The following is a 24,711-nucleotide window of genomic DNA, read 5'->3' as shown; positions in this document are numbered from 1 at the left end:
GGCAGATAGTCTTTGATTACCCAGCAGCTGTGGTTTTTACATATACATTTGACAGAGGCAAGGGGAAGACACATTTGCATTTACACCAGACTTTGTGCTCCAGAACATTTGCATCTTCCACCCTAGTTCAGTTTGAGTGACTGAAGGAAAAACTTGCTAGTGTAGCCTGAATCTTACCATTCCCTGAAGGCTTCAAAACAAAGTCTACTATCTTTAGGAAATCAAATGGGTTGCTTCCTTACAGATATACTTTCCTCTTTCAACCAAGGAGGCTGAAACTAAGGGATATCAAACTAGTGCAGATTTTTTGAACTTTATTTACAGCATATATTCAGTGAAATTACATACTTTAAATTATTATATTTTACAATAATACTGAAGTCTTCATCCATTATCCAATGCCAGGTCAAAAGCCTTAAGTCAAAACATTACAAAAGACAAAGTGCAAAGCACAAAACAGAAGAGGGCACTTGGATCAGACAACATATTTGAAGCTGTAAGTGCTATCACAGGACAGCCTTTTGCCTTTGCAGCGGCCACAGAGCTCTTGGCGATGAGGTTTCTTGAGATCAATATGTCTCTTCCTCTGAGGGCAAGAGCAACGAGTCTTGGAGCAGATCTTAAGAAACAAAGACATGTTAGTAGTAGTAGATCAGAGAGGATGCACTTCATGTTAGACTAACATTTAGTTTACCTTAATAACAGCAACACATTGGGGCTGATATACTTAAGAACTTAAAAACTCTTGTAAAAACCCTGTGGATTTAAGGTGTAAAAGCTTTCTCACTTAGAAACACCATAAATGTAGCAAGCCATAATGCTATATGAAAACTGTCTGGATAAGCCATCCATGAGGAGGGGGCCTACCCCAATACCCATTTCCTAAATAACATTTCCTAGTAATTTGATGAAGTCAAGTTTTCTTCCAGATAAAGTCAATATCAAACTTAATAGAATTAGCATATATAACATCTGACCGTCTTAATGGAGTACAGTTAACTTACCTGGCACTGGATTGTTTCCACTCGATAGGGATTGAAGCCTTTTTGGCATTTGCGACAGAGCTGCTTGAAGTACACCTGAAAAAAATGCAAGTTCTGTTAGTAGAGAGACTTATTCAAGGTGTTGTATACAGGTACTCAAGTTTGTATCAAAACATCTAATTTGTCAGAGATTTTATGCCATTCTTACAAGTCTCAGAAGAGATTACTTGTTAACTACCTTGTTGCTTCCAGAAATGCACCACACGTAAGCACTCTCCCATCTGGTCTTGCAGTCTTTGCAGTGGAAATAGCCATACTTCTGCTCCAAGAACTGCAGAAACAGAGTTCACTGACAGAGTTCCAGCAGCCCGAGAGCACCCAGCCCAGCTCCCTCAATACTACTCCCCAAGGATGGTGAGACACTGAAAAATATTGCCCCGGAAGCCATATAGGAAATATTTGAAGCTGTACTGAATGGGGCTCTGAGCAACAGAATCTAGTGGGTGGCATCCCCGCCCATGGAAGGGAGGTTGCAACTGGATGACCTTAAAGCTCCCTTCCAACCCAAACCACTCTGCCATGCTTTGATCTACACTTGTGGGTTTTCACAGGCGGGGGGCTCTTCTGCTCTAGGTGAGACAGAGCCAGCCCGGGGCAGGACAGGGCCCACCGCGCTGCTCATGAGGGGATTTCGAGCCTCCCTGCTCCAGGTTCGCCCCCCGCCCCACCCCGGCGCACCTGGAAGGCAGCTCTCTGCCTCGGAGCCGCGGTCTCCTCCTGCCGCGTCCCCACCGGCTCCTGGCGCGGCGGCAGCGCGGCCCCCGCCGGGCCCTCCTGCTGCTCCTCGCCGCCGTCCACCGTCGGGGTCTCCTTTGCCGGCGCTGCCTTCTCCGGGAGCGGCGCGGCGTCGGGCGGCGCGAAGAGGCGGCGGTCGGGCGCGGGTGAGTAGAGGGCGAGGCGGCCCGGGGCGCGCAGGCCGGCGGGGCTGAAGGCGCGGGCGGCCGGCAGCGTGCGCGGCCCCAGCGAGCACTGCACGGCCACGTCGGCCCGCAGGCTCACCTGCACCGCCACCTCCTTCGTGCTGGCCCGGCGAGGCCGCGGCGCCAGCGCGGGGCCCACGTGCGACAGCAGCGCCTGGAGCTGTGCCCGCCGGTAGCTTTCCAGGTAGTCGGGGGGCAGCGGCGAGAAAGGGCCGCCGAGGAAGGGGCTGATGCTGCTGCTCTTGCTCTGCTTCCAGCTGGGCTGCCTGGCCGCAGTGTCCCAGCCGCGGCCGGGAGCGGGGCTGCTCCTCCGGTTCTGGTAGGGGCCGATGGGAGAACGGACGAAGCTGTCCATGGTTATCGCCCCTGAAGGGTTAGCCCTGCCTGTGTCCCTGCCCTGCTTTTATCTGACCTGGGGAGCTGATGGTTGCTAATTGATGGGGAAAGTGGCGGCAGCTGAGGGAGGGAGGGGGGCTGATGGCCAGGGAAGGCCGGCCTGCCTTCCTTCTCTGCCAGACTCTAATGATGGAGAGATGTCATTCAGCCACAGCTGGGAAAACCACGGCCTGCACAGCGAGGAGAAGCCTGCTTGCTCACAGTTCCTTCTACTCGTGGTCCTAAAAGATGGGGAAAAAAAGGAGTTTGGGGAACTAACAAAGTCCTGATAAACTGGGTGTTCCCCAGAGAGCTGGGCAAAGAATTTAGGCAATTACATCTCTGAAAAGAAGTCTTGACTAGTATTAAAAAGTCAGAGTATCCCCATTCTTCTGTTACTTGGGGATTATCTACCTGGAACTTTTTCTATCAACTGAACCGCTTTAGGAAAAGATGGAATATAATCCTGTATACAAACTGAAGTAAGGGAAAGCAGTGGCTTAATATCTGTATATGAAATGTGTTAATAATACAAGCAAGTAATAAAAGCATGTGCATATTAGTCTAATCTTCTTCCTTCTTCCATAATTACATCACTTTAGTTTAATTTTAAGGCAATACAGTTAGAATAATGTAATTAAATCATTACTGTGTATGTAACCCTTAAATCCCTGGAACTGCAGTGATGTGAAATCCTTTCTTTGTATGACTCCTTACCATCTTTATAAATGTGTTGCTTTATAAAATTCACTGGGCCATCAAGAGAGACACTAGAGAAGACCTGATAGGGATGATGTCTTTAAACCTTCACAGTGTATCTGACACTTTCAAGGGTCTGAGATAAATGAGTAAGAAACAGCATTTTTACAGGGCACAAAGAGATTAAGATTCAGGAAACATATTCATCGTAATTAAAAGAAAAATGTCTCAAGACTCCACATGTTGCTTGGGTTTTCAAAGCACTGTCGGTATCAAAGCAAAAATAGGGTATTGATATAGCCAAGTTAAAACTTAATGATTGCAGTGTAGCTGCAAAAAAAGGAAGTTTTTAAGGTGCTTTAGGAATGGGGATAGAAATCAAATTGGAAACTACATGCCATCATTTAAATCAGCAGTTGGAGTTCCTCTAAAACGCTTTGGGAAGAAAGTTACTGAAGCTTCCCAGAACACTACAAGGTTAGAAGTTAAAGTTCCTTCAAAGGACAAGGTATATGGAAAATTATTGTAGGACAAGAAACTGATGAAAGTGGCGGATGACTAAGTAGGTGATGTGATAAAACTGCAACATAAGGACTGCTGTGGAGAGGTAGCAAGAAACCCCTTTATGGCACAGGAATAGATGAACATCCCACTAAAATGAAGATTGTAAACTCAAAGTTGGTGGTGGAGAGAGTGTTCCACACATCTTGAAGTTGTTCCATCACCAAAGCCAAGAATTTAATGTAGAGACAAAGCGGGAATGGACATGTATGTGGAGGATAGTAACATTCTCTTTATTGGAATGTCAACAACCATCTCATGTGCCAAGGCCTACAAAGCCCCCTGAGAAGCAGAGTCTGGGGCTTGCACAGTTCACTTGCCCACGGCGCTGCCGCTGGGAGCCTTCCAGAGCCTTTTCCCGAGGGGTGGGTGTTGCTGCTGTCGCCCAGCAACGCGGGCCACGCCAGCCGTGGATGCGGTACCGCCCCCCCTCGCCTCTACACGCCACGCTGCTGGCGGCCATCCCGCCTCACGGCACGCAGCCTTTCTGCTCTGTGCGGAGCCAGCCAAGGCGGGACAGCCCTTACGGCGGGCACCACGTGTCGCCGGCCGCAATGCCGGGCCCCGAGCGGGGCAGGCCGAGGCGGGGCCGCTCCGCCGCCTCCTTGCCGGGAGGCGGGAGCGGCGGATGCTCCCGCTGCGCAGGCGCGGGCCTGCGTTGGCGCCAAGCTTCGAACGGGGCTGCCGGGCTGGGGGTCTGCGCTGCCCCCTCATCATCCCCCGCCGCCTTCCCTGCCCGCCCCGCCCGCCCCGCTCCCCTGCGTGAGGCGATGCTGCGGCCGCCGCCCCGCCCGAGGCGCCGCCGGCAGGTAACGGCCCCGCGTGTGCCTCGGCCCTGCCCCGGGACTGCGCTGTGTTTTGGGGGTGTCAGTGCCGCCCCTCGGGCCTCCCTCCCTCTCCTCACAGCCCGCCGGGGTCCGCAGTCACCGGGTGTGACTCGGTGAGGGGGAGGGGGGGTTGGGCCCGTCCCCGGTGACCCCGCGGTGACCCGGCGGGGCTGCACAGGCCGCGCTCCGTGCGCGGTCATTGCCCCGGAGGAGCTTCCCCTCACGGAGAGCAGCGCGGGCTGGTCAAACTGCACTTTTAAAAATGTACTTCTGAGGCAGTGTTAAGTTCCTCGGTGTTCTGTCTTAATGCAGCCCGTACCCTTTTTTAAAGCGCCCGTTTCCCCACGGTTTTGGTAAGGCAGCGTGTGTAACGCGGCCATCGTGTGGGAAACGGGGTTTACTGTGGAAGGCATAGATGTGTTAGACGGTGAAGTCTCACTATGGGCTTATTATACACGTTTTTTAAATGGAACTGTGAAGCTGGCAGTGTCTGCTCCACCTGAAAGCAACTTTGAATCAAATTCTTGACATGTAAGTTATGGTTGTAGGAGTATATATGTGATAGTACATGTTCCATCCTAATGTAGTGTAGTGAGTGTGGGGTTTTGATTTGTGTTTAAAATACCTCAGAAATGTTCTGCCTATTCCATCGTGTCGTGTGTTTGCTGAGCGTTTTCATTATCTCTGGTATAATTCCCTGTGCTCGTCTGTTGTTTTCCCACCCTATTCATCACTGTGGTGTGTGAATGCTCACATCACAGTCAAAGCAAAACAAGCTGGGCTGTGGCACACCACAAAATGCAGGAAAGCCAGCCTAAGGTGTTCAATCAGCAGTGTATGAAAGTGTTTTATTTCTTCTCAGGCTTTTCAACTGTTCCGGTAATTTAATGGATAAGAAAATGGCTTGCAAACCGGTGGAAAGACTAACTTTCTTCGAAATATTTAAGACACACTGCAGTGAATCAGGTACAGCTTATCTAAAGTAATTCGTATTAAGGTTGCTTTCTGGGCACCAATATTTCATACATATTTGCTGTATGTTTCACAGGAAAGCTTTATGTGAGTTGTTAGCTGCTGTTCTTGCCCCAAACCTATTTCCTAGATTTCTTCAAATTTTTGTTTGTAGTTTTGTTTTCATGATATATTCTTATATAGTTACTTTTGTACTTTCTTTTTTAGAGTCGTCACCTCTATACATACCCACATGTAGACCAGGCTTAGTGTTTTGCAGGAGACACCTGTGGTAGTTAGTGATTTTAAAAGGAACCTGTTTAGCTTGCCACTCTGAGCAAAATGAGAAACTAAAAGCCAGAGCATACTTGTGATTTTAAACAAGCTGGATATTTTTCTGGTCCTTTGGTTATTTTGTTAGTGATCTAAGAATTTGGGCAGAAATCTCTTTATATTTTGTGGTTATCAGAGTCCAAAACCATCTAGAAACAAGCATACCAGGAGTATGGCAGTGGAAGGAGCGCTGTGTTTTGCTGTCAGCATTGAAATGCCTGGTATGTTTTCACATCCTCCATGGAGGAACCTTTTTCCTTTTCATGTGATTTCCTGTATGTTTTCCTTCGTAGATTTAGGGCCCATCAGTCTTAATTGGTTTGAAGAACTCAGCGCAGAAGCACCCCCATATGAGCCCAAAGCCTTTGGAGAGCTTGATGGGCCCTCTGGCTGGCTTGATCAAACAGCTTTTAAAACCCCAAGGACAAAACCCTCTACATACAGTCAGCTGGCATCAACCCCACTGCTCTTTAAAGAACAAAATGCAATATTGCCACCTTCTTCTCCTGAAAAAGAGCCAGATCAGAAAAAAACAGGAGCAAGTGAGTAACTTTTTTTTTTTTAACCTTCTGTTGCAGCTGATGATCATTAATGTAATAGATAATGCTACTGCAGGAACTGTGGGACTAAAAAGCTTATTTTAGTAGTCTTCTGAAGATCATATATAAAAATGCAGAATTATTATTAATAGTGGATTCAGGTTGTGATAAACTGGTAATATATAAGCAAAATTCCCTGTATAAGTGATACTGTTGTGGTCCAAACATTCTAAGAACTGTTATTATGAGGGGATATGAGCTCAGTATAACCTGTGGACTGCAAATCAAAGTGAATTTTTTTAGCAGTCTAATTTTTTTATGCAGAAGTTTTGAAGCTTTTAAAGGGAAAGCTTCATTTGAAGCTTTCCTTATCATTCTTATCATGATGAAGTGTGAGGCAACCTGTAGGGCACTCCTTAACCTTTCTTGGAAAGTTTTAGCAGCCCCATCTCTTTGAGTTACTAAGATTGTAAATTATAGAAAAAACTGCATTTTTTTTTCCATTTGGAGAAAAAAGGAATTTTGTGAGGTACTTCTCATATATTATTTCCAAATCCCAAGTACATCATGGAAGTTCATGACAGTGTGCTCCTTTCTGATGCACCACCCTCCTTGCCCAGCAAGAAGAACCTTTTCTATGGAGAACATATGCAACATTGCCTGTAAGAATCTCTTCTTTGGAAGAGTATTTAACCCCATTCCTGAAGTATGTGATTGGTACACCTGCTGTGCCTGTGTCCTCCTGGTAAGCTTTTCTAACCAGGTTACAGACAAACACAAGACTCCCTTTTATTACCAGAATTGTTCTTAGATCCTGTGCAAATTCTGTGAAGGGTTAGAGCTATGCTGCAGTTCAAGTATACTTTATAACACTACTTCCATGGAATATTGTAACTCTCTTTGTTTCTGCTCACTTCTGCTGAGAACATGTTTCTTCTAAATGTGTAGCTATTTGTATTTTACAGTGGAAAGCCCCTAGGGAATTCTTGATTTCAGGAATTTCATTTGGCAGTTTCATAAATGGCAAAGGAAGGAACCTTATGATTGTTTATTTCAAAATGGTCCATTTTGGTCTGCATATGTTCAAAGGTCATGTGTGACTGCCTGAAATGTTCTGTTTTCTTGGTTAGAACCCAGTGGCTCTTGTGAAAACAGGAGCCTGGATGGGAGCTGATGGATTTCATCCCTTGGTATGGTACTGAAATGCACCTGTGCTGTGCATATCAACTCAGGAACTCAGAAGCAGAGAGAAATGCACACACTAAAGTGTAATTTCTGATCCTAAGGTTGTTTGGAAACCTCAGAGTAGAAATTCCTGTTAGCAGTTGGTTGTCCATGTAAGGGTCTCACTGTTCATAGGATTCTACTGCTTTAGTGGGAACATTGTCTTTTGCCTGGAGATGCTTTGTAAATAAATGCTGCTGACAGTGGCAGTGGCTCCAACAACAGTTCTGGAAATAATTTTTGCTTTTTGCTGCTTATTTGAATCAATAAGTGTATGACTTAGTAAATTTGAGGGGAAGCTGCACAAACCTATGTTTGCACATGTTGTATTTTTGCTAAGAACAACTTGTGCAATGACAAGAAAGGCACAATGCAGTACATTAAAACTGAAATGGAATGGAATATATTACTTGATTAATACCAAGTCAATAAAGTGACATAATAAGGGGTCTTTTTGGCTGTGCATTTGAAAAATGGTGTAGCATTGGTTGGATATAAAATTTGAACATATTTTAAATACTAGAATAGAAATTAGGATTAGGTTGTGGTTTTTTGTTTTGTTTTGGTGTTTTTTGTTGTTGCTGTTTTGATTAGGTTTTGTTTGCGTTTTGGAAAGCTTAGCTTTAAACTTCAAAATTGAAACCGTTACCTGGAGTTCTGCAAAGTTGTGCTGATTATTGTATTCTATGTTGTAGATAGAGAGAATTTGATGAGCCCTAGTAACACAAGAAGAAAAACAGACCAAGAAAATGAAATGCTTACTTCTCCTCCTGGTACCTTCCACAACTGCCTCACTGCTAGGTATGCTAAATATGTCAACACAAATAGAAAACAATCTGGGCCTTAAGGAAAAAGCAACATTTAACCCACCAGACTGTTGAACTTTAGGAGCAGTGAATAGTCTTGTATGTCTGATATGTTTATGATACTTGTAGGTTGCTAAGTGAGTTGAAAATAAAACACTAGCTAAATTCAAAGATGTCCTTGCTTTCAGGTGATCATTCTTCCTATTTTTCTACTCTTTCACAGCTGGAATACAAAATTTTTTAACATTATTTCAGCTTTCCAAGTCCAAACATCCAAAGAAAGAGTAGTAGTGATGTATCATGTGCTTCTCAAGTAGTAAAGTTATTTGTGATATTTACTGAGATTTTTTTTAATAATAGCCTTGATTTTTACAGACTTAATGTCTGTATTTCAGATAAATTTTATCAAAGTACTTGTGTTGATTATAAGAAGAGTTAAACTTATTATTTACTTCCAGTCAGTTAAGCCAATTTCCCCAGTTTCATGCAGCCTGTTATAAAATGCATGGTTACATTGGAATTTATTACTTGTAAGACAAATCATCACTGAAAATTAAATTATTTCCTGAAATAAATAGTTTACAGTTTATAGTAGACTTATGGTAATGTTTAAAATATTGACTGATGGTTAGGAGGAATCTGTGTTTTATCTAGTCAGGGAAGTAACCATGGTGAAAGAAAAGAAATAATGGAGATGGTAATATATGTAATGTTTGAAATACTCAATTATTTTAAGAAACTGAGACATGAAATTAATATTATGGCTTTAATTTTCTTTTGCAGTCCAACTATTTTGAGGAACGCTTACAGAACACCTCAGAGAAATAATAACCCTGGTTTGTATCTTCACTTTTTGGTTCTACAAAATATTTTACATCTCTAGATAAAAATCCATATTTTTTAGTTACTGTTTAATGTCCTTTTTACATAATGTTTTTCAGGTCCATATGGAAGCTTGTTTTACACACCAAAACTTTTGGAGGTACAGATTTTATTCATGCATTTTATTTCCTTTTCCTGAGTTGTACATTAAGAATTTGGCATAGAAATTATATATATGATTGTTAAATGTATTTCTAGGTCAGAACTCCAAAATGTATTTCTGAAAGTCTGGGAGCAGAAGTGGATCCAGATATGTCCTGGTCAAGTTCTTTAGCCACACCTCCTACCCTTGGTGAAACTGTGATAATAGGTATTTCTTAAAATGAGCAATTGCTAATGCTTAGGGTTTAATACTTCCAGTTTTGATGCTGGAAGTTCACTCAGTATGAACTGTTTGGTTTTTTAACTAAAAAAAGACAAAATTCTTACAGTGATTGTTAGTGGGTGCCTTTAGATAATGCAGCTCTACACAGAAGACTTTTCAGAAGTTTTCTTCCTTTGTCTGAGGGGTTAGGGCATATAAATTTGGAAATAACATAGCAAAGCATAGAAGGAGGATTAGATATGTTTGCTTTGCCCTATCACATAACTAGGAACTGCTGGGCTAAGTTAAATGGGTTTGTTATGAAGTGTAAGAGGGTGGCCTGCTGAGTTAACCTCCCAGCAGCAGTGTTGAGTTCAGCATTTTAACCACTCTCACTGTGCCTGCCATCAGAATCAATCCAGTGGCATGGACTGGGATACTCACCCAATTTAAGACCCGAGCTCCTGGGTTCATATTTCCTGGGTTGTTTGGATGGGGCAGTTCCTGGAGCTCATTTACTGCACAGCTGCACAAACAGCTGTGTCAGCAGAGCTGTGAATGAGAATGAGTAGGTGATAATTGCTTCAGTAGTAACTAACAGTGATGATAAACATCAAGCCTCAACCTAAGGTGTTGGTGAAAGTGAGATTTCATTAGCATATGATAAGCAAAATGAAGTTTCACTGTATGATTTGTTGATGAAAATTCATGAGAAAATGGGAAGACCTGGATGTGTTTCCTTAGCTTCTGATACTGCTCTTTTTCATGTTGTTAAATTACCACTGTATAGTGCATAGAAGGCATATTAAGAATGAACCCTAGGACTGAGAATTACTTTTGGGATGTAAGGCATGGTACTATTCACAAGGCTATTGAGTTGTGCCATTTTGGGTGTTCTTTGGCCCAGAAAGGTGTGAACTGAAAAGAAGGGCTGGGTGAGGTATCCATACCTTAATGATGATGTTCTGGGAGATGAGCTGTGGTTTGAGCTCTCATTCTCACATGTCTAATAAGCTTAATATTTTATAATAGTGATATTATGCTCTCTGCCTTCTGACACCTGTGAAAAGAAAGAGCTGCTACACAGAACCTAGATGTTGTGTCTATGAAATATTTTAGTATATGCTCTTCAGGCATTTTAAAAAGAGGGTTCACTTTCTCCTTTTGTAACAAAAGTGAAGGTAGTACTGCTGTTTTGGGAGGAAATGGGGAGGAATGCCATGACTCCTTGAAAGGGGAATGGCAGTGCTGTTTCAAGGTGGTAACAGGAAGCATAGCAGAAACCATAACCTGTGATTTGTGGTGGTTTGTGCTGGTTCAAAACTGCCTTTGTACACTGTCCTTCCACTGTATGACTTTTTAATTAGAACTTTTAGTTTTTAGTAGTTTATTTACAGATTTGAGTGGAATTTAAAATAATCCTCCCAAAATCCTCCCAAACACAGCTGTTTTTGAACACACTCAGCTGATTACTCAGGAGAAAATAAATTGACTTGTCTGTCTCCTTCTAAAGCTAGAGAGAATGATTCTGTTTCTGAAGCAAAGCAACAGGATGGAAGGGCTGATACAGTAAGTAGTTTTAAGAGCTGTGTTGTTCTTCAATTTCAGTTAAGCTATTCCATTACATGTTTACATTCCTTGAGCCAAGAATAAAAAATTGTCGTTTTCATTTTAAGCTCTCCTATCTGATTCTTTTTAAAAAAGTTACTGCTCACAAGACTGAATTTGAAATACATGGTTGCAGAATGTGTTCCCACAAATAACCCCCTCTGAGGAATATTTTTTGCTGTGCTTATTAAAAAAAAAACCAAAGCAACCCCAACCCCCCCAAAGCACTTGGCTTCAGCAGCAGTCAGTATTATTTTGAGAGGAATCAAACCTAGGAATTGTTACTTATCTGAAGATCTATTTGTCCGTTTTTTCCCACTTCCATCAGATTTTTGGAAGTTATTCTTTAGGAATAACTTGTTGCTCTCAACCTCTACAATCAAGAGTTGAAATTGAGTATTAATTTCAGTCCTTTGATAGTGGTAGGGAAAGTTCTTGCATAATTGGAATTTGACAATGTGTGTATGAAACCTGAATGACTATTGAGACTGAAAACCAAGGGTGACACTAAAAGGATTCAGGTACAAATTTAAATTTGATCCTTAATGATCTGAAACTTCACATTTAACAATCAGTTACAAATGAAAACAGGCAAAATGTCTTTGTCCTTGCTCATATCTCCTTTGTTCCCTTTTTGAGAGGATTACAGTAAACTGCTGAACCCGTTCACTGCCCTGAAGGTGACTTTAAAATGGAACTTGATTTTCATTAAAAATGGGGATTTTCTGCTTATTTGTTTTTCACGTGTACCTGTGAAAATGTTACCTTTCATTTTGAGAGATGGAGTCAGGTACTGCAGTAAATGTTTAGAGTTCTGTCCATCACAGGTAAAGTGTTGCTAACTGGTACATAATATAACAGCTTTTGTCTTTGGTTTACAGATTTTGCATGACGCTTTTTCCAAGCATGATAAATGTCCTGAGATAAGTGATGCAAGTATGCTGTCTGTACCAGAGACAGTAAAGCTAAATGCTGAAGATGACATCAAAGATTTGGGTATGCATTGATGCTTTACCTAATAAGTATTCAGTGAAGCAAGACTGGGGATAAAAGTGCATTCTGTGTTTTGGGCTGTTCTCTGGCTGGTTTGTTCTGCCAGCTGTGTGCTCTGAGTCCCTAAGTTTATTCTAATTTGTAAAATTAATCTAGCATTATAAAGGAGAGTGTCTGTTGAGTCAGTGAATTAAATCAGTGTCCTGGTTAAGCCATGAAAGTCAGGTTATGGTGCCCCTGGACAACAACCAGATTAGTACTGTGAAGTGTGCTCGCTGCAGCTGGAGAGGTGAGGCTGGGAGAGCTGAGACAGAAAAATGGTACAGGCTCAAGGGGGAGCAAGACTACTGCTTCTAGTTATTGAACAGGCTTAGCTCTTATCATGAAGTTTCATCCCAGCACTCACTGTTCTGTGGTGAGCTTGGTTTTTGTTCTTGCTGTATCCTTTTTTCATTTACTTCACCTGTTCAAAACAGGTAGTACAAAATGTGACAAATCCTTTTGGAGAAAAAGTGTTTCTGATTTCTTTAATTGAACGCAGAAAATACAGAAGACATGGGAGGATGTCTTTAGACATGTTTTTAGATCACATCAGTGATCAAGTGTAAGTGTAAATTTCAGTGGGAGCTTTTTTGATTTCAGTTGAGAAATGATGGCAAAATGGGAGATTATTACCAGAGATTGGTGCAGCATGCATGAGTGTAAAAGGGTGATGTAAGGATTCATGCTGGCTGGACAGGACATTATATCCTTAGGAATTTGTCTCCTTATCTGAATTGAATGACCTGCCCTAAAAATAAGGTTTAGTGGTACATGTAAGAATTTTAAAAGAATCAGTTTAGAGTTTGATAAGGAGAGCTGAGAATGCTGGCATCAGGAAACATTGTTGCTTACAGAGTGATATAGGCCTCCTGTTTTTATACTGTAGGTCCAAATGTGCTGAAAAGAATGTGTTTGGTAGTAAATGTATAAAAATAATCTGTAATTAGCAAAATACTTTTAGAAATTAAGCACAAATTAATTGGTCTTGGTCTGTGTTCCAGTAGGTCCTATTACATTGCATAGTGCAGTAGACAAGATAAGTTAATGTCTGAGAAAAATAAGAGGGAGAAGAAGACCATTTGTTTTAGAGTTGAAAATAACTTGCAAGTGTTTCCCTTTTCCTACACCTTCCATTTTTGATAATTTGGCATTTGAAGATGCCATGTATAAAAAAGACAGGTCCACATTTGTAGCTTTCAGATGTTTGTTTTCTCTGGAATAGTGTCATAAAGTACAATAAGTTTTATTAAGTATATATTTTGTTTCAGTTAAAGAAAATAAGATCATATGATATCAAATCATCAAATAATATCACCCTCCAGTAAGTTTAGAAGTCAGAATTAATTTCCCTGATTTTTGTTTTTTCCCTGGCATGAGATTATTCAGCGTACAGACAGTATCTGTACAGTCTTTCAGTTAGTCCTTGTTTTCTTTAATCCTAAAAAGTAATGTCTCTTGTTTAAGTAAAAACAAATAAGCTGTGTCTGTGTAGAAAGCTGTACTGACAACTTATCACAGGATGAAAGGTTATGGTCACAGAAGTTGCTTCAGAGGAACCTGCTTTAGTGAAGGAAGATGACCTACCTGCACACTCAATCAGTAGTGTTACAGTTTCTTCTTTTTCACATCTCATTTACCACTCAGGCAAAAAATAGAAAGTAAAGAGAATGAGTAACTTTCTATGTCTACAACATCAGCAGGAACCTATAGTAGATGTATTGCAAATAATTTGTTGTGTGTGACCAAGTACTGGGAAATCTTCTATGGACTTCCAAATGGAAAACCTTTTGGATATTACACTATTTAAAAGTTCTAGTAGGGAAGGTTATAGAGTCGTAAGTTAAAAAAATTTATACCTGAAAAAAGCTAATGGAAAACGTTAAGCTGTTGGTTATGGCCATAAGGAAATCAGAGGACTGTTTTCTAGGTACTTTATTATGATTTCTGTGATATGAAAAAGCCTTAAAAAGCAGTCTGTAAAGGAAACCTGGTTTTGAATGTGGAATGTTCTGATAAGTGGGTCTCATTTAATACATTTGAGAAGGTAATATTTTTATTTGGCATATATAAGTTCTACATAGTAGAGTTTGGGTTATTTTTCCCCCATTGCATGTTATTTCTAAACACAAAAATTTCTCATTATTTTTCTAATATTTATGCCAATCATGGAACTACTTAAAAGCTTTCTATCAGTTAAAAGACTGAAACTATTTCTAAATCTTTCTAGATACTGTACTATTTTATATCATTGTAGAAGACAATTTAATTATTAATCTTTTTATAACAGTAAATCAACAGCTTCTTAACCTGTCTGGTACCTATCATCAGGTATAAATTTTGGAAGGAAAATATCAATATATTTCTCTTGTCAAATTTACTACTCATTCTCTGTCCATAGGAGGGAAAAAATACTCTTTTGAGGCAGCCAGGTTTCATCTTGGCAGCCTTAGCCACTGCAGAGCTCAGGAGGCCAGGGCATTTACATGTATTTCCTTTGCCTCCTGTTTCCTCTAACATTTTTCTTTACCTACTCACTCCTGGGTAAAGGTAATGACTATAAAATTGAAAGCTCTGTTTACCAATACTGTTCCCAAGTTATTTCCTAAAGCTGATTTTCTTACTTCTTTTCTTCTCTCCATCTTCTCTAAACTCTAGAGTCAGAGGTGTTAGATGGCTTACTGGGTGAGATGGATAGCTTTGAGGACACACTCAATATGCCAGCTGAATCCAGTGGAACTCTTCTGCTGATGCCACATGCTCTGGATGCAGTAGAGAAATATGAGATAAATCCAGATAAAACACAAGAAAAGGGGAATGTTCCCTCTCAGCAGCCTAATGGAAGGAAGAATAGCATTTCACAGGAAGTCAATACAAATAGCTGGACTGAAAACAGCCACTGTACTCGAGTGAACGGTTCTTTACTGCAAAACACCAGTGAAGATGCAGGAGATGATAAAGATGGCTGTTTAATAGGACATGGAAAAGAATTGGAGTCTCTTAGGATCTCAGGAGATGTGCATGATTTTAGAGCACCCAAATCCTTTGAGAATGAGAGGCCTGTGAAGGAAGGTGTGCTCTCTCCATCAAGCCAGTGGTCTCAACTGAACTTGTCTGGTCTTGACGAAACTCACCTGGAGATGTCTGTATGTAGCTCTCCATCCTCCAACTTACATAGGGAGGAAAATTTAGAAGAAAAGTCATTACTAATGGCCAAGAATGATGCTGTGGAAACATCTTTCCTGAACTCTTCAGGCTTGTTAAAAGCACAAAAGCTCTTGAGTGTGGATTTGTCAGAAAAATGCTGTGAAATGAAAAACACTGAAAACAACCCAACATTGGAAATGACTCCAGTAAAATCTGTGTCATTGAGTGTTCAAGATCCAGAGTTAGTAAAAGGAAGTGCAGCTGAAGTTTCCAAAATGAGCTGCTTAAACTGTAATTCTTTTTTAATTGGACATGCAAACGTCACAGAGGGTTCTGTAGTCCACCAGGACAAGCTTTCCACATGTTTAAAAGCAGCTTCCAAATCTGTCATAACTGACGTTCACCCACTTCTGTGTAGTGCCAAATCTCCAGAAAACTGTGATGACCTACATTTAATAAACAGTGAAAATACTCTTACAAAGTCTGGTGTTAACAACCTGAAGATGTTACCCAGTCTGAGAAAGAGATCCAAGAAATTTGTTTATAGACTAAATAATACTTTACTGTATCAAGAAGAAAAAATACACAAAGAAGTAACCTCTGAATCACCTATTCATACTGCATTGCCACATTTGGAATCTGATGCATGCGAATTTAGAGGCTGTCTGGTGGCCAGTGATGTTGAACAAGGTACATTATTAAGCTTTTCATCATTTGTGGAGGATTCATTATTTATTATGAGCCTTTCATGTAAATGTTTTAGATAAAATCATGTAAAATCTTGTGGTTTTGGAAAAGTAGCTGGGCAGTTGGGAATCAACCTATGGGATTGTTCTGTTATACAGTGATAAGGATAGGATCATTTTCAAGTAATCTTGTGATAACTTTTTTCATAACAGGTTAGTTTCTGGAATAGAAACTTGTGCCCTGAGCCATTATTGTAATTGACAAGCTTAGTTATCTTTTTCAGTTCTGTTTTTACTAGAAGAATTACTTTATGGTAGGAGTTGAAGTACTTTAAATTTGAAACAAATCCTTATGTTGAGACACAAGTAGTTGAAGCCCATCTTTTGAAATTTCATTACAAGTAAAAATTTATATTTTTTTTACCTAGTACCATTAGCTGCAGTCAAATCTCTTGTTTCTGGCTGTTAGAATATAGGTTAAACAGACCTCCAGCCTTGCCAAGGCATTTGCATTTGAGAACAAAAGTGATACATTGGGTTCTGCTGTTAAGCTTGTATAGAAATTATCTAATCTGCCAAAATTTTATGAAAATCTGAATCTACGTTTGTTTGAATAAATTTATTCAAATTTCTCTCTGTAATATCTTGTCTTGTAGACCACTTTCTTCCTGCTGAGAGAAAGCATTTGGAATCAAATACAAGGATGAAGAACTTCAGCACTTCTACTTTAAAAATGGATATAATTGATAACTCATCTGATAATTCCTTCAGTGGTAGGCTGAAACAACAAGACCTGAGAGACTTGGGGGAAAATGCAAGAGAGGATCAACCTGCTGCATCAATAAAATGCTTAGAAGGATCGAATACCCCGGAAGAAGACACAAAAAATTCTTCAAATAATGAGAATCTCTCAAATATAAAACGTAAAGTTCTGACTTCAGCATGCCTAATGGCAAGAAAACGTTCCAGATGTCTCCCTAAAAGCTGTGCTTTAGGGAAAGGTGAAGAAGATAAGGAGATGAGTACTAAGGTGAACGATGGAGCTGCTGTACCTCAGAGCCTGAAAGAGCTTGGGTCTTCTCCTAGGGGCAAGGAACTCTTGGCTGATATTCACAGTGACTCTGCATCCCTGACAAACAGCAGTTCCCATAATACATTGTGTCAGATCAACTTTGGCATAACTGCAGTCAGTAGTGACTGTTGCAATAAATTATCACCCAGTAAAAAGCATTCTACAGAGCAGAGATCAGGAGTTGACTGTGGAGAGGTACACAGACCCTTGGCAATACAGTGCTCAGAAAATGACAATACTGTATTAAAACAAGGGGAGGAAACAGATGCAGCTGCCTTTTCAGAGGATGTAGCCAGCAATGAAGACCCAAAGCCAGCTGAAAACAGCAAAAGCCCTCAAGCAGCTGCATTCAGTAATGTAGCTGTAGACATTTCTAAAGAATTATTAGATTGTGCAGATAACAATTCTTTAAATGAAGCCACTTCTGCAGAAGATAAACAAGTAGCACCAATGTATTCCAGCAAAATGCCAAACAAGAACCTTAAGTGTAAAGAGGAATCATCAGTGAATCTTAATGCATGCAGTTTGAATCTGGGCTTCAGTGGCTTTCAGACTGCTTCTAATAAGCAGATTAAATTCTCTGAAGCCAGTATAGCAAAAGGCAGAATGCTCTTCAAGGATATTGAAAATGAATGCTTTGAAGGTTCTTCCATGGAAAGAGTCAGAAACATTTCACATCAAGTTAAAAAGGAAAATGCGTTATTCTCAGGTTCAAAAAGCAAGCTGGGCAGTAATTTATCTGATTCTTCAGATTCACAGGCAAGTTTTCTTGAGCCCAGGCATACAAAGTTTACTCCACATAAAGTTGGCTTGTGTAAAAGCTTTCCTAGAACTCCACAAGCCTTGCAAGAAGCAAGTCAAACTTTGACAGCAAGCCAAGAAGCTGAAATTGCTGAACTTTCCAGTATCTTAGAAGAAACAGGTAGTCAGTTTGAATTTACACAGTTTAGAAAGCAAAGCAACACAATGCAAAGTCACAGTTTGCAACAATTAGGAACTGTAGAAACAAATGGAACAAAGAATGTAGAAAATATTTCTGAAACAAGCAAAGATGTGGGGGTTTATAGCTCTTTTAAATCGGAAAATCAAGTAAAAAATGACAAGTATTGTACTCAGGAGGAAGACACAAATGAAGACACTGAATTGGTGAAAAATGAAAAAGAAAATGCAGTGTTTTTCCATGAAAATGATAAAAAAGTTACTTTTACTAACTTAGACATAGATGAAGGTAGATCTGATGAGAGCTTTCCCATAGCTAAGCAGGACAGCTTTTCTAATTTCATAGGCTTTACTTCAGCTGGAGGTAAAAAAATAAATATTTCAAAAGCAGCTTTGAGTAGGTCTGCAGAGCTCTTCAGAGACTTGGATGATGATAACTATTTGTTCAAATCTTCTGAAACCGGTACTAGATGTCACAATTCCAAAGGATCTATGTCTTCTAACAGTCATTTTTCCAGATGCCTGACAAAAGGAAGCAAAGAAAGAACTGTTGGTGTTTCAGATTTCAAAAGCATTAATGCTGTTTCCCACACAGGTTCTGTTTCCTACCATGCACAGAATAAAAATGAGGAAAATACTAGTACAGCATTCAAGGAAAATATGGAAAACAAGGCAAAAATATCAGCAAATAATACTGAAAATGTTAGCTTCAGTAGTATTAACAATGTCAACAGCCTGTTGTCCACTAAAAATCATAAGCAGAATTATGAAACTTCCAAACAAATTTTAAATCGAGGAGATGATGAAGGCAATTTGCAAGACCACTCATTACATGTAGCATGTCTAGAAGATGCTGTTATGATTGCAGAAGAGCACAGTTTAAGTACATCACACGAAATGGAAAACCAGTCTCCTAAGCAGGCAGGAAAAGACAGAAAGGAAGATGAATGTTTGTCACCAAAATTTCAGGCTCCTGGTGGTGATACATCCATTCCTGATGCAGCTTTGGATCATTCTCTGCCCTTGTTCAGTGTGCAGTGTGGAGAAGGAGATGTAAATGTTTTGGAGAACTCTGATAAAGAAAAAACAAATTGTAAAAATATTGCAGAAGACACCACTCATGGTAAGGACCTGCTAGGGAATGAAAGCAGAATAAAAATAGGTTCTTACCATCATTATCAAATACCTCTTGAACAAGAGGCAAACTCTGGGATAAATGAAGTGGAAGGAAGTTATCTGACTGGTTTTCATACTGCTAGCGGCAAGAAAATAGCAATTGCTGATGGATTTTTGGCTAAAGCGGAGCAGTTTTTTGCAGATGTTGATATAGGAAAGGAACATAATGACAGTTTTGAGAATCTCATCAAGAAAAGGAAATGTGGCAAGAACTGTGTTAAAGACTGCGATTTATGTACTGAAAACATTGCTCAGTGTGACTCTGAAAAACTCGATTTCAATGAAAAGCTTGTTGCTGAAGAGCTTGGAGACCACTTTAATCAGGCAATAGAGAGCAGTCCTATTGAACATGCTGCAGTTCTTGATCCTGCTAAAGAAGATACAATGGTTGACCTAGGTGAAGCTTTTGAAGGGAGTTTGGTAACTTCATGTGAGCATAAGAAAGCTGATGTCAGAACTGGAAAGTCAGAATTGGAATCCCTTAAAGGACAGAAGAGTGATGCTGTAAGTAGAACTCATTTGTCTGAAGATGGAAAATTCCTTGCAGAGAAAAAGTTGGACTGCTCACCAAGAAAGAGGGATGATTCAGGAAATATAGATGATTTTCCTGTGCACTCTGCTGCATCTCTGCATTTAATGAAGGTACCACATGACCTTGAAGACAACTGTGTGCCTCGAGATACAAAAAATGCATTATTTGTTGAGGAGAGCAACAGTAAAGCTGATCAGTCACTCCTTTTAGATGCAAAAAGTAGCTGCTCTTACATGAATGGTGACAGTAAAGAATTCAACTTAGAACATTTAAATGAACCTGCTGCTGATAAAAATTGCTTCACAGACAGCGTAGCCAGTGCTAGCCAAAACCAGGCACTAGTCAGTCTTCCTGAAGAGGAAACTAATTTTAAGAGGTTAAAAGAAACAGCACTTGAGGCTGAAAAGCAAAGGGCTGATCTGAAAGAAACCGTGTTTAGCACAGCAAAAGGGAAAGCTGTGTCTGTTTCAGAAAGTGCATTAGCAAGTGTCAGACAAATGTTTCAAGACTGCAGTGAAGCTGTAAAATACGAAATTGAGCCTAACTCAAGAAGGAATCAAACAGAAATTGCTAGAAATTCATCTGTAGTCCTTTACACTGAGTGTCCTGATTCTGCTAATTTTTTCAATGCTACAACAAGTGAAGAGGTTAATTCAGCCACATCCCAGTTTGTTGAAGTAAATGCAAGTACTGATGAAGGCAGTCACCAAGAAGGAAACACATCTGCAGGTGCAAAGTCTGCTTCAAATTATCAGAAGCAATCCTTTGGGCAGAATATTAAGCTTTTAGGGCACTTTGTTCCAGATAAGCAGATAAAGCCATCAGATGCTTCTACAAGCAATTCTGGATTTTTTAGTACAGCAAGTGGAAAGCCTGTACAGCTTTCAGAAGAGTCACTCAGGAAAGCTAGACAGCTCTTTTCTGAAATGGAAGATAATCATTCACCACATGTACAAGAAGCATTTTTAGTTGAGAAAGGTGTTGAAGAGTCTAAAATGCACACTGAAGTACTTCCTAGGAAAATGCAGATAGTGTCATCAAAAGGGCAAGAAGATACCAGCCCTGAATTGATATCAGATTCTGCTTTTGGCTTCAGCACTGCTAGTGGAAAGCAGGTAAAAGTTTCTAAAGATGCCTATCAAAAAGCAAAGGCAATTTTAGAAGAATCTGATTACTTTTTGAGTAGTGGGCTTTGTACTACAGATCAGCTTAGTTCAGTTAAAGACAGTGGTCAACGTGTGAAATCTTTAACAGGTAAGGTGATCTCAGAACTCAAAACTGAAAAAAGCTGCAATCAAGACTCTGACTTACAAAACATCTGCCCTCAGGAAATAAAGTATTTTCCAAGCACTCACCATGTCAAAATGCCTGAGCACACACCATACAATCAGAAAAACAAGCAGTTAGCATCATTTAAAAATAACCTTCAGCAAGAGAAAAGTGAGTCTTTTGGAAAAGGGCAGCTGAATCTGTGGTCAAAACCAGAGTCTGAAGCAATTTCATGCAGTGCTACTGCTAAAGCAGAAATTAATACTAATCTCCAAAGTCCAAAAAATTACTTGGAAGTAGAGGCTATAGAAAGTGCAAGAGCTTTTATGGAAGACAGTTATTCCAGTTCTGGAGTACAAATTAATGCTGCGCAGACCTTCAGGGGCAGACCGGATAAAAACTTCCAAATTAAGACCTTTGGGAAGAGGCACTTTGAAGAAAACAACTCACTTGGTAGGTGTCTTATGTGTGTTCAACTCCATATTTCTGCACTGTGCATTGGTTTAGGTTTTGGGGGGGTGTTTTGCATGTCATGTTGGTTTTTTTAGCTCACAGAAACATTCAAAGTCTTTCTCTTGGGTGTCAGTGACAAAAACTCTTCTTGCTGCAGGGTGGTTCATCCACTCTTTCCAGGCTTAAATATGCACAGTAGAAGCTAAATTTGTGATAAGTAATTTTGAAGGTGTCCAGATTTGCTGTTTAACTGTAAGCTTACAGAAGAAATCTGCTGCTCCTTTTCTCTCTGAGCAGACTTTTTTTTTCCCTCTGTCTATATATCTAGTGTTTTTCCATTGAAAAATGAGTAGCAGTATTTTCATTTTCACCTTTTTGTGCATTGTAGATGAGGACAATGTTTTGCTTGTATCGAGATTGCTAGTCTGATTCAAAAAATAATTGTTGGTCTAAGAGAGTTTCTGGCCTTCTAAAGTGATCTGTCTAGGGCTGAAGTGTTGGTACTGATGCTTGCACAGACACCCAGAGCAGTTCAGGGACCTGGGCTAGCTGGAAACTCCTTGTGGAAGGGGAGATGAAAACCTGAAAACTGATCTGAAAACTTGCTCATTCTGCTTGCTCTGACTTTGGTGTTTTATTTAGAAATTACGGTTATGTTGTCCTGACAACATCCAACTGAAACTGAACTTGAAAGGAACATCACTTTTAAAACTCTGTGGTTTTATTCTAGGTGAACCTCCAATTAAGAGGCAGCTTCTGCTTGAATTTAACAGAACAAAGAATTCCCCCAGGTCTTTGAAAGCTTCAAAAAGCACCCCTGATGGTAATTTTAGTCATCTTGTGTTCTAAGAAGTAATCCAGTGTCAATTGTTATCTTGAGAATTCTTCAATTTCCAATAACCTAACATGTAATAAGTTTGCTTAACTACTGCATTTATCAATGTAGTAATGGAAATTCAGGAAAGCTGCTGTATAACGTCTCTGCTGACTTTAAATTATGTGATTAATGATTTGCCTTATTGCATAGACTCTAAATATATTCCTTCTGCAAGAACTCTGGTTTAATTTCCAGTTTAGGATGAATTTACCTGCTCTCTCACAATCCTAAATCTCACAAATTCTAGTCTCAATAGGAAGAATGCATTTTATTGGTTAATCTACAGAATATATTTTATTGATTAACTTTGTGTAGATACTTACTGGTGATATACTTACTATATAATTACTTCTCATATGAAACTTCCTCTTTGCAGCCTAAGGGCATAGCACAAGTGGGTTTACATTCCAGGCAGATATGATTTAGTCACATTGATAATTCCAAGATATGCATGTCCTTCAGTAATGGAAGGAAGAGTTTGTGCAAATGTGCTTTTTTGTTGCAATGTCAAATAAAAGAGTAAAAGTTGCTGAAAGAGTTCTAAATGGAATGGTGAGCCTACCTGGAGTTGATATGATAAACATTTCCTTTTCAGGAGCCGAAAAATATCTTGCTGGCTCACAGACACAAACTCTTGAGAGCTCAGTATTGTGAGCACTTATCCCTTAGATCTCTATGGGAAGATGTTTAAAAAACATTTTTGGGGGCAGGAAAGAATAAAGCTATTTAAATCCACTCTGAAGACTTTTCTATAAATTAATTATTTCTGTTAATTTTCATTAATATAGATAAAGCATGTGGCTGTAAATTTCTATCTATCTATGTAATGTGCCACTTCAAACATTTATTTTTTCTAATTATATTACAGGCATTTTCAAAGACAGAAGAAAGTTTATGTACCATGTCCCTTTAAAACCCGTAACTTGTCAGCCTTTTGGGTGAGAAATTTTAGAGTTCTTCTTTGTAACTGTCTAAAATATATAGTAAAAATTTACTACCCAACTTTATGAAAAGCTAATCATTTTATGACTAAATAAATACTAAGTTACCATACATTACTACATGCTGCTGCAGTAGACCAGTGATATGCTAACCCTATTACACGGTGTCTTTTCTCAATAGATAGAAGTTAAGTATTCTGGTTTTTAAATATCAAAGACTGATATCTTGTCTTTTTATTGATACTGAATTGAAATTTGTATTACTATATTAAGAATACAAAACTCCTGATTTTTGTCAGGAAGGTGAAACCTGTATGCTTAAATGTTTGCATTTCTGTAGGTCAGCTAAAGAACGACACGAAGTCAAGAATCCTACCCTGACCCTGCCAGATCAAGACTTCAGAGGATTCCAGTCTAAACCTGCCATTTTTCAGCACTGTGCTCTCAGGCACTCTTCAGACAGTGCTGCAGGGCTTTCCACTCCCTGCAAAGCCTCAGCAAAAGAGAGCGAGGAAACGAGAAGTTTGTACAAATCTGGCAAAGCTGCTAAAACTTTTATTCCGCCCTTCAAAACCAAGCTGGCATTTTCTACATGCGAACAAGGCAGCAGCAGCAGCAGCAGGTGTGACTCACCCATCAGCAAAAGTATGACCAAAGAGATGGAAGTAAATCAGATCAGAGCTGAACAAAATACTGCTGACCCTCAAGATGAGCAGCCTTGCATCCAGCACTCAGCAGACACTGAGCTAGAAAATGGCAATTTAGGTATTTTCAGATTTTACTCACTTAACTATTGTGAATACTAACAATCAGAGCTGATTCTTTAAGGGGTTTTTGCATAATTTGCAGACTTTTTTTTAATAAAAAGAAGCTTCTTTTTAAGGCTTTTTTTTTTTTTTGCAGGAAAATTAGGAAATTACTACTTTCCTAATATTTTATATTGCACTCCTAAAAGAGCATATCCTGTTTATCTCCAAAGTTAATTGAGAAGGAGGAAAATATTTCAGTACTTAGAAACAAGATAACTTATGTTTCAGTTGATATTAGATTTTTCTTATATACCTCATAGATAAAATAGTCTAGGAACCTTGGATTAACATTGCTATACTTCATTCACTTTTACAGAAGCTTGTTTTCCTTCTGTCCTCTAATTAAAATATAGACTTAGCCATATGAATGGTTGATTGTGTCATTTTCAAAAAATGAGGCAGATGTTGAATGCTCAACTGTTCCACTTAAGAATGTGGGCTTATGCCTTCTAAGCTCTCTTGAATGCTCTGGTTCATCTGGTTACTTCTATAATTCACAGTCAAATAATCTGGATTTTTTTCACGAGGACTTGTGTATATTTGAACAGGTATATGAACATTTGCAGAATCAGATCCTGCAGTAACAGGCCAAAATTTCAGGATTATGGATTCTGTAGTCATCAACTAATTTCTTTCCAGCTGGAGTTTTCTATGAAGATTGAGTTTGGTTTCATATGAGAAGAGTATGTGGATGGAAGTTGAGTTC

General features: G+C 39.8%; 2 protein-coding genes across 3 annotated transcripts in view; one reads left to right on the top strand and one right to left on the bottom strand.

Annotated features, from left to right (window-relative positions):
* Window positions 1–294: 294 nt before the first annotated feature.
* Window positions 295–2,425, bottom strand: ZAR1L (zygote arrest 1 like). Its single transcript, XM_064716498.1, has 4 exons — window positions 1,722–2,425; window positions 1,222–1,314; window positions 1,005–1,079; window positions 295–619 (listed from the first exon to the last, which is right to left on the bottom strand). The coding sequence occupies exons 1-4, from the start codon at window positions 2,316–2,318 to the stop codon at window positions 476–478; spliced, it is 909 nt and encodes a 302-aa protein (XP_064572568.1). The 5' UTR covers window positions 2,319–2,425; the 3' UTR covers window positions 295–475.
* Window positions 2,426–4,313: 1,888 nt separating this feature from the next.
* The window catches only part of BRCA2 (BRCA2 DNA repair associated), a 34,050-nt gene continuing 13,652 nt past the window's right edge, over window positions 4,314–24,711 (top strand). Inside the window, exons 1-14 of one of the 2 annotated variants that reach the window (XM_064716362.1) lie at window positions 4,314–4,407; window positions 5,288–5,391; window positions 6,003–6,251; window positions 8,168–8,273; window positions 9,062–9,114; window positions 9,220–9,260; window positions 9,359–9,470; window positions 10,978–11,033; window positions 11,954–12,068; window positions 14,763–15,941; window positions 16,594–21,378; window positions 22,109–22,201; window positions 23,124–23,193; window positions 23,537–23,961. In XM_064716362.1, the coding sequence (XP_064572432.1) occupies window positions 5,313–5,391; window positions 6,003–6,251; window positions 8,168–8,273; window positions 9,062–9,114; window positions 9,220–9,260; window positions 9,359–9,470; window positions 10,978–11,033; window positions 11,954–12,068; window positions 14,763–15,941; window positions 16,594–21,378; window positions 22,109–22,201; window positions 23,124–23,193; window positions 23,537–23,961 (7,363 nt within the window). In that variant the 5' untranslated portion in view covers window positions 4,314–4,407; window positions 5,288–5,312. Of the gene's footprint in view, window positions 4,408–4,922; window positions 4,957–5,287; window positions 5,392–6,002; window positions 6,252–8,167; window positions 8,274–9,061; window positions 9,115–9,219; window positions 9,261–9,358; window positions 9,471–10,977; window positions 11,034–11,953; window positions 12,069–14,762; window positions 15,942–16,593; window positions 21,379–22,108; window positions 22,202–23,123; window positions 23,194–23,536; window positions 23,962–24,711 lie in introns of those variants that run through there. The other variant, XM_064716352.1, reaches the window with a different exon arrangement.

Source organism: Zonotrichia leucophrys, chromosome 1 (genome assembly GCF_028769735.1).
Source record: "Zonotrichia leucophrys gambelii isolate GWCS_2022_RI chromosome 1, RI_Zleu_2.0, whole genome shotgun sequence".
Classification (NCBI taxonomy): Eukaryota; Metazoa; Chordata; class Aves; order Passeriformes; family Passerellidae; genus Zonotrichia; species Zonotrichia leucophrys.
This window is presented reverse-complemented; position numbering and strand designations above follow the sequence as displayed.